Genomic DNA, 9,855 nt, shown 5'->3' with positions numbered 1-9,855 from the left:
TCATTCATTCATTCATTCATTCATTCATTCATTCATTCATTCATTCAGTCATTCATTCATTCATTCATTCATTCATTCATTCAAGTGCATGATAAACTTTTTCTTGTGGTCTTCCTTTATTGGAGTTTTTGAATCACTTTTAGTCTGACCCTTGCCCTGTGGCCATTTTTCTGTGGAGACCCCACCAGGTGCTGGCACAAACACCACAATTTCCAGGAGCATGCAACTCCTCAAACCCCTCCACCACAATAAATTGGGACTTTAAAAATTAGCAATCACATTCAAACCTAATTTACTGATCAACCATTTCAGTCAGAGTTTCTTTATTTGTCATTTGCATCACATGTGGTACATGTGGTGGAACAAAATTGTGTACACAGGGTCCCAGTTACAAACAACAAAAGTAAAAAATGTAAAAGAAAAACAATAAGATCTAAGATATGAGCTAAAAATATGTTAATAAAAATACACTAAGCATTAGTAGCATAAAAACAATATGCCCAACAGCAGCACGAACGTGTCTATGTGAGCAGATAGAGTACAAATGAACACAGCAACATGAAATAAATCAGCAGCATGATGTGATACTTTTCACATGATGCATCATTCCGTCATGAGAGTGAGTTTTATTATTGTAATGTTGAGTCATTATAAAAAGACTAACCTTTACGTCATTTTTCAAATCTAGGATTGTGACCCCATAATGGATGGAAGGAGTGGGTATACCTACATGGATAGTACCAAACTCTCCATCTCCAATGTGGAAACTGAAAACAGTGGCATCTATACCTGTACCCTGACGTTCAACGTTGGTGATGTTACAGGATCTGTGTCAGAGACCATTGAAGCAACGATCAGAGGTTAGAAAGAAAAGAAAAGTTATTTGATAATGCTTTTTCTATCTTTTAATTTTTCTTTGGGCGGCTGTGGCTGAGTGGTTAGAGCAGTCGTCCTCCAATGCGAGAGTTGGGGGTTCGAATCCCAAAGCAGTCACATGCCCAAGTGTCCCTGGGCAAGACACTGAACCCCCTAGTTTCCTCAGGTGTGTGACCCATCAGTGTATGAATGTGATAAAGCTCTGATTAGTCTCTTTAGAATGATTTGTTCAATTAGCTTTGTAGAGATGTAGTAGAGAGCTGTTTGAATGGGTAAATGAGGCACAGATTGTCATGTAAAGAGCTTTGAGTGTCTCAATAAGATAGAAAGGTGCTATATAAGTACAGTCCATTTGATGAAAGGCATCTTTACAATAAAGCAGTGTCTCAAACTACTAATAACACAAAAGCAAAGGTACCAGCAGACTGATACATGAATGTGTAATTCCCATAATTTATAAAAAGGGAACAATGCAGTAAACCAAAGCTACTGTACAGGTTGGTCAAAGATGCAGAATTTAGCTGGAAAAGCGACCATAACCTCAACAAAATCCCATAAAATTGAAATAAACTAGTTTAGCTAACAACCTATGTGAAAAACAGACCCAGATTACTGGTATAATCTTTTTGAAAGCAGATCGGGTCAGTAAAATGCCAGCAAAAGGAGTTCAGTGGTAAAACATGACCAACCTGGCAACACAGGGCAGTCGCTGCCACGGCTCATCATTACTGGAGCATCTAGCTGGCAACAAGCACCTGGACAGCGCAACTACTGCGTACTACAGTCTCAGCTAGATGACTAGCAGAGGGCAGGTGTTAAATAGTATTTATACTAAATGTAGATTTTTTTTAATACTTGTTTTCATCGTGTGAAGTTGTACTACACATATGCTGGTATTGAATTGAACAATGCTGATATTTGTATTGAACGTTTTTTTTAAATGTACTACACATAGCTGAGATGACAAACCTGAATTGATTATATCAAATATCTTTATAAAAGCCAGTGTCTCTTTGGTCCCCTTTGTTGACAATTTGACAAGTGGAACTAAAAATAATTTTTTTTTAAATAAATCAACACTGCAAACCTTTCTGCCACTGAGACTAATAATACAGTGTACTGGAGCTCAGGCTGTTGGCAAGTGGCTAAAACAAAGTTGTTGTAAAGATGCTAGTAAATGGCGTCACCTGTAAAATCACATTTATAAAGTTTAACTAGTACATCTTTAATAAGTAGTATGCAATTATGGTAATGTTGGTTAACTGTATTTGATGTCATTTGTTTTTCAGACGAGTACTTTTTGGTTCCACAAGTCCATGAGCCAACAAATGAAATAATTAAGGCAGAGACCGGTAAGACTCCTTTTTACAATTGTTGAAATTTATTGGATGTTGGTTTTTAAAGGATTATTTGGTTTATTGGTTTCTCCCCAAACCAAATGGTTTTTCATTATCATGGTCCATGAGGTTAAACTGAAGAGCAGGCAGACACAGGGAGCAGGACGTAAAATAAAGATGAATTTATTAACTAAACAAAAACAAAAGGTTGATGTGACAGCAAAACTTACATGAAAACGCAGGGGAAAGGAGGCACGAGGAGGACCGAGACGCCTGACATGTTTGCAGAACAATGAGCCAACGGTGAGGTGGCAGCAAGGGATGGTTTAAATAACAAGCTGCTGAGAGTCAAAGTGGAAACACCTGAGCTGAACTGGGACAGGTGAGGGTGGCAGGCTGAATTGAGAAATACTGTGGAGGTATACGTAGGGTGAATATAGCAACAGAAACAAAACACAAGATACTGCAAGCAATTCCAGCGCACGTTTGAAATGGATAAGTTATATTTTCTTGTTGATTATTAAAATGTCTGATGGGTAAATCTAATTTCCTGCAAATTGAATAACACAATGAGAAATGGGACTAGAAATACGTTTTTGGAGTTACTTATGCTAATGTCTGCTGATCAAAGTGATGTTGCTGCTTCAAATTTAAAGTTGTCACCGAGGGAACAAAAACAACTACATTAAGTTTAGAACGTTATGGATAAAGTCAACATAAACTAAAACCCTTATCCGCAAAACTAGTTGTGTCAAATGTCCACCAGAATTCAATGTTCCTTGTTAAAACTGATTACTTCACTAGATATATACAGTAAAAGAGTTTTGTTAAATATAATTTGTCATTTTTTTGGTTTTAGGGTTAAATTTTACCAAGAGTTGTCTGGTGTTTGTGCCAGGTGTTGGAATACCATTTATTGATGTCCTTTGGTTGGTCAGAGATACTTTTATTCCTGAAACTCCTCCTCCTGCACGCATCTACGTCTCACAACAATGGTTAGTACTTTTAATTTTCCTGCTAAAGTTATTTTTACAACAAATAGTTTATGTAACATTTGAAGACCTCTGTGTTAGTTAAACAGCAGCATCACATTTTGCTTCATGAAATTCTTGTCTGGCTCGTCTGATTGTATGAACAGGATGTGGAGACAAGATGAACCTGAAGGAGTGTGGTTAGAACGGATACTCGTGATCTCTGAGCTGAAGGCGGAGGATTTTAACATCAACTATACGTGTGGAGCACACAGCTCCCGCGGCAATCCTGATGGATATTTTACTTTGCTACCAGCAGGTACAAACACTGAAGCACAAACCTCCAAATAATTTGACTGAACAAATATAATTATGTTAATTGAAGAGGCCAAAATGATCCTTAAAGATCTGTTCTATTTTCCAAAACCTAAATTTACATCACATAATGTTGTTATTTTTACTTAGAGGCCAAAGATAGTCTTGGTGAACTCAGAGGATACATTTAATCAATAAAGGCCCTCGAGCTTTTACTTTGTCTTAGTTTATGTTCAGTATTGTTTAACCAAATAAAAATAGCTGTGTTAGGTGCAAGACTTAAACCCTTTTTAATTTGATTATTTAGCAATATTTTCAGGTCTCTCTTGTAAATGAGTCCTCGAGGCTCAATGGGACTAACCTGTATAAATAAAGGTTGAATGAAAAAAAAAAAAAAAAAAAAAGGCAGCTAGCATTTCTTTAGATTTAAAGCAAAATCAAATGTGTAGTTAAAAGCTTAACTACTTCTCATGTCAAGTTAACTCACGAAGGAAATGATTTTTAATCTATCTGATCGGTATTTTTTTTTATTGCTACAGATCCAAACATCATCCTTCCCACTGGACTTGTTTTTGGAAGTGCGACTGTTCTCTTTATCATCAGCGTCGTCGTCTTCTACACCTTTAGGATTGACATTGCGCTGTGGTTCTGGAGAACCTTTCCAGTTCTGTACACAAATAAAGGTAATCCAAAGCATGCTTTACAGTAGCATGACTTCTAATTAACTTCCTTTAAAAATCTTGAATACAGTGCCTATACAACGTATTCACCCCTTGGGTGTTTCATGCTTTTAGTGATGTAATAAATCAGTTATGATCAATAACCATTGGTCTTCTAAAAATAAAAAAATAAAAAATGTATATTCAGTGTCAAAGTGAAATCAAATTTATACACAGTAATACCAAATAAATCAAAATATGTCATGTAGGGGCTGCATAAATATTCACCTTTAAAGTGACCATCATAGTTTGTCTCAGAATAAAATATTATTAAAAAGTGATGGATACAAAAGTATGTCCAAGACCCTAAACATAACCAGAAGTTCTGTTAAATCCACCATAAAGAAATGAAGGAATATGGAACATGTGTAAATATACCAAGAGCAGGTCATTCTCACAAACTTATGTGGCCTTGCAAGAAGGAAAATAGTAAGAGAGAACATCAAGTGACCATTCTGAAGGATAACATACTGTACTTAAGCAGAGGAGATGGGAGTGACTGTGCATACACCAACTGTTGCCCGAGTTCTTCACCAGTCAAAGATTTATAGGAAGGTGACAGAGAAAGCCACTGTTGAAGAAAACTTTGGTGAAATCTCAACTAGAGCTTGTTTAGAGACTCTAGTATTTATTATGAGTTATTTCAACAGTGTTTTACAATTCTGGAGTTTGGTAGAGCCCATGTGCAGGCAGGACCCGGAGAACTCAGGATTTAAAGTAAGAATATACATTTAATAAAGAAAAAACAAAAGCTTACATGCAGCAAACTTAATGGTCTCAGTGATGACACGGAGGAAGCCAGAACCATAACGCCATACAAGACAGTGCCCAGACAAAGAAGAACACAGAGCCGCAGACTAATACGGGATGTTAATGACAAACACCTGGGGAAGAGACGATCAGAAATAGCTGGGAACACAGGAGCTAGGACAGACCACAAGAGGGAGACACACTAAGGAGCACAAATCCTCACACAGTGGCTTTCTCTGTCACACTCATCAATAGACTGGTGACACGGGCAACAGTTGCTTTATTACCAACATGGATTTATGACAGCAATAAAAGCATAAAACATTCAATGCGATGAATTTATTTTTATAGACATTGCATGGAAAAAAGAAACATTCAAATGCTTCTACACTGAATAGTACAGTTGGCACTAAGTGCTCACACATTAATCAGTGTTGACAGAGTCTAAAGCGCTACCTCAAGTCTTACCACGTGTTCACAATGAGCACGAACAGGAAACAAACTAACCACATGGTTGCTTTACTCTGTCTGATAAAATGTCACTGATTTCATATGTGACTTGGCCACAGATGGGTTTCTGTCAAGCTTTTTTTTAACAGATAGAAATTTTTTTACAAAATGTGGGAGGGACTGTGGCCCGTAAAAATTATGGAACATTAAAACCTGAAACTTGGCATTAAATTCAACAGCTCTTTTCCTCTCAGTTTTTTTTAGATAAAAAAAAAAACCCTTTTGTCTCAGTGACATTTTTCTGCATCAGTTTCTAAGGTGGTTCTGTGAGTTACTGTAGACTTTGGTGACTCAGATGCAAAACATTTGCCTGTACTGAACTGTATAGATGCTGTTGGTGTTGAATATATTGATATAATAAACCTTAAAACTGAAACAGAAAGGGTTTTTTTTGTCCTTTTCTGAAACAAGCCTATAATTTCCGTGCATGTTAAAGTAAATCAAACATGTCTAAATAGACCTAATGAGCTCTATTCTCTGTTAGATCTAGATGGAAAGCTATATGATGCTTATGTGACATATCCTCAGCTGGATATGTTTGGATTCAGTGAGGAGGTGGAGAGGTTTGCCCTGCACGCACTGCCAGAGGTACTAGAAAAGGCCTGCGGATACAAACTCTTCATAGCAGGCCGTGACTGTCTGCCCGGGCAGGGTAAGAGTTCACATTGTTTACTTTGAATGTGGAGGTAAACCTTAGCCAGGAGGCAGTCATTAACACTAACTGTCTAAACAGAATAATGTTTACTTTTTGATGTTTTATTTAAAATCCCTTATGTGCTATGTGTCCATTTTCAACACAGTTTTTGATTTGCTTTTACTCCCACATCTTTAGAAATCTCTGTCCAAAAATCAAACCAAGCAGTTTGATTGTGAAAATTGTAGTATGACTTTTTATTTATTGTTTTAACACAAAGAAAAAAATAGAACAAAATCCCCTCCCGCCCCTCCCCACCCACACCGGATCAGCCACATATACTTTGTACATAAATGTCTTCATACAGGCATTGACATGTTTTCAACACGACACAAAAGTCTGCCCAAAGTCTTTTTACAGAACCTTTCAGTGTATATTTCATTTTTTCCTGATGAGTATGATACATGACTTCTCTAATCCAATGTTCATATGCTGGGGGGTGTGGGTCCTTCCATTTGCACAAAACAAGTCTTCTGGCCAGAAGAGAGCCAAAAACAATCACATCCTTCTCGTTCTTGCTGAAGGACGTATCCACGGGGACCACCGCAAACAGTTTTTCCACATATCACAGAGAAAGTATCAAAAATAGATTGCCAAAAGGTCTGAAGCTTTGCACAAGTCCAGAATGTGTGTAAGAGCATCGATGGAGTTTGTTTACAACGATCACATGCAGGGTCCAGGTCGGCTTTGATCTTGGACAACTTGTCTTTGCACCAGTGCAGCTGGTACAGCACCTTGAATTGAATTACAGCATGTCTCAGACAGATTGAGGATGAATAAATGTTCTGAATGATCTTTCTCCAGGTTGAGTCTTATATGGATTCCTCCAAGTCCATTTCCCATTTCAGCTGAAGAGAGTCCAAGTTGAACTCATGGTATGACGTGAGCAGTGTACAGATCTTGCTGAGGGCCCCCTTAATGTCAGACCTGCACTCCAGAGTCTTAGTCACAAAATGTCTAAAAGGGTTCAAATGAAACAAATCAGATATACTGTAGACCTCACAAAATGTATCTGCTGCAGAAATCTGGGACTTGTGAGTAGTTTGACTTTTAGTAGCAGTGCATTGTACAATGTGGATGCTCGTTCATAAAAACAAAGAAAAACACTTCCCACATCAAGATTTTGACAAGGAGAATGAGGGAAACCTAGTCCTCTTTGGATCTCTGTAAAAGCAGACTTCAAATTAGAAACATTATTCAAAATGTAAATGGGTTACAAAATGTTGGAATTTATGTTGTGTGGACTTCATGTTACTGAGCTGGCTTTTAATTTATTATTTTTTTTACCAGTTTTGCACCATTACAATTTAGGTTTTTACTCATTTACTTATTTTACTCATTCAGTCCATGTTTTATATAATTTTAACATCAACAAGTAGTCATTTTTGTTTTCTTTCACCAAATGTGTCTAACTATTATTGGATTTGTCCTTTTTTTCTAAATCACTCAGGAGTCCAGAGGGTGCACATCTAAAATCTTATTTACTCCTAAAATGTCTGAGCTGTAAATATTTCTTTCCAAACCTGAAATAGAGAGCGTATCCAACACATCACATCTCCTATTCAAAACACAATGATTAAATAAAACTTTACTTTTGGCCACTAAAGGTTTCTAACACTCACAGTTCAAAGATTTTATTGACACGACTTACATGTCCTGATGCATGCTCAATAATCCCGGTAGAAAAATCTACAAGTCAGGTCATCTGGACAGATTTTTCTTTGTTGATCCAGATGACCTGACTTAACCTTGTTAGACAAGACTTGCAGATTATTATTATTATTATTATTTTAATAATGGCCGTTTCCTCAAGACTTACTTTCTGGTTTGTATTTCTGTCTTCCTGTCTAAAGATGAGTTGTGTTGTGTACTTCTTCTCTTCAGTAAAAGCAGGAAGCACCATGGCAACACATCTAATTATATTCAGCACTATAAATGCAGTTTTTCAGTTTTGGTTCATATAGAACTTTTCAATCAAGGAGAACTAAATAAAAGCCCTTGAAGAGTTTAAAGTCCAAAAACCAGACCTAAAGGGAGATCTGGAAAAGTTTGTAACCTGATGTTTTAGAATAAAGCTAGTCGATATTCTTAAATATGAGGGTATGTTTTGTTGTAGGTTAAATTATTACAAAAAAAATGTTCAAAATGTGGCAGCACGGTGGCGCAACTGGTAGAGCTGCTGCCTCACAGCGAGCAGATGCCTGGTTCAAATCCCGGTCTGGGGGCCTTTCTGGGTGGATTTGCATGTTCTCTCCATGCATGCATGTGCTTTCTCCGGGTACTCTGGTTTCCTCCCACAGACCAAAAACATGCATGTTAGACTGATTGGTAACTCTAAATTGTCCCTGGGAGTGAGTGAGAGAGTGAATGGTTGTTTGTCTCGTTTGTCTCTATGTGTCCCTCTGATGGACTGGAGACCTGTCCAGGGTGTACCCCGCCCATCGCACAGCGATTGCTGGACATGGGCACCGGCGATCCCAGTGATCCAAAATGGAAGAAGCGAGTAAACGATAATGGATGGATGGATGTTCATAATGACTATTGGGCTTAATAGAAAAAAGCTGATGTATAGTGGAATTTTCAACAGTTGCTGTTTTGGTACATTTTCTCATCCATTCTTCTCCCTCCAGCTATTGTGGATTCAGTGGATGAGAACATAAAATTGAGTCGTCGTGTCCTTCTGCTCTACACTGCCTCTACTTTCATCAGTAAAAGACACACAGGCAGCACCAGCAGTAACAACAACAATGTATCAAAGAACAGTGATGGTAAAATTGAAAGTGAGACCAGAGACACCAACATCATGGGTTTGGATGGTGATGACAAAGTCTTCTCTGACACCAGACAGCAGCTGGAATGTGTGGCAGCGATGCACAGAGCGCTGCTGGAAGGATCACTCAAGGTGTAGAAACAGTCTCTGCAATGCATCATTGACATCTTTTCTACTTGTTCTAAAAGGTCCTGTTGATTGGAACTAATCAAGCAACATTTTTACAGGTTGTTCTGGTTGAGATGGAGGAGATCACTCCAGCTCAGCTGGCCCTCTTCCCAGAGTCAGTGCGTCACCTGAGGAAGAAGCAGGGGGCTGTGTGTTGGTGGAAGAATCTCCAGAAAATGCAAAGGAGGAGGACATGCGTGTGGTGGAGAGAGGACAAGGAAAAGGGTGGAGAAGACTCACCACTGTCACCATCTCTCTCTCCTTCCTCCAGGTTCTGGAAGGAAATGAGGTATCACATGCCTGTGAGGGGTAAAAGGGTGGTGTCTGCAGAGAAAACTGTCTTGTTGAGCCTGTGATGGAGATCTGTGTGTTGGTCAAATGTTCAACCAGAGATCAAGAACATCAACAACAGATAAAATACAAGTGTTCTTATGAGAAATATCACCTAAAAGGTAAACTGTAGCTTTGATGCATTCACTGCGCAACTCAAGTAGAACATGGGCGGCTGTGGCTGAGTGGTTGGAGCAGTCGTCCTCTAATGCAAGAGTTGGGGGGTTCGATTCCACCAGCAGTCACATGCCCAAGTGTCCTTGGACACTGAACCTCTCATTGCCTCCGATGTGTGTCTAATCGGTGTATGAATGTGATCTAAAGCTCTGATTAGTTGTTATATACATCTAGTAGAGTGTTGTATGAATGGGTAAATGAGGGTACAGATTGTAGTGTAATGGCTATATAAGTACAG

The 9,855-nt window shown here is 38.4% G+C and overlaps 1 protein-coding gene across 1 annotated transcript in view; it reads left to right on the top strand.

Moving 5' to 3' along the window:
• Positions 1–9,618, top strand: part of zmp:0000000936 (interleukin-1 receptor type 1) — a 13,134-nt gene extending 3,516 nt beyond the window's left edge. Inside the window, exons 4-11 of the mRNA XM_037686625.1 lie at positions 689–860; positions 2,166–2,228; positions 3,073–3,208; positions 3,352–3,503; positions 4,039–4,182; positions 5,963–6,130; positions 8,803–9,074; positions 9,170–9,618. Of these exons, the coding sequence (XP_037542553.1) occupies positions 689–860; positions 2,166–2,228; positions 3,073–3,208; positions 3,352–3,503; positions 4,039–4,182; positions 5,963–6,130; positions 8,803–9,074; positions 9,170–9,466 (1,404 nt within the window). The 3' untranslated portion in view covers positions 9,467–9,618. The remainder of the gene's footprint in view (positions 1–688; positions 861–2,165; positions 2,229–3,072; positions 3,209–3,351; positions 3,504–4,038; positions 4,183–5,962; positions 6,131–8,802; positions 9,075–9,169) is intronic.
• The last annotated feature ends 237 nt before the right edge of the window (positions 9,619–9,855 follow it).

The sequence above is a fragment of the Nematolebias whitei genome, chromosome 13, assembly GCF_014905685.2.
Source record: "Nematolebias whitei isolate Nwh7 chromosome 13, NemWhi1, whole genome shotgun sequence".
In the NCBI taxonomy this organism is placed as follows: domain Eukaryota; kingdom Metazoa; phylum Chordata; class Actinopteri; order Cyprinodontiformes; family Rivulidae; genus Nematolebias; species Nematolebias whitei.
Note: the sequence above shows the minus strand (reverse complement) of the source record. Positions and strands in the feature narration are given on the sequence as shown.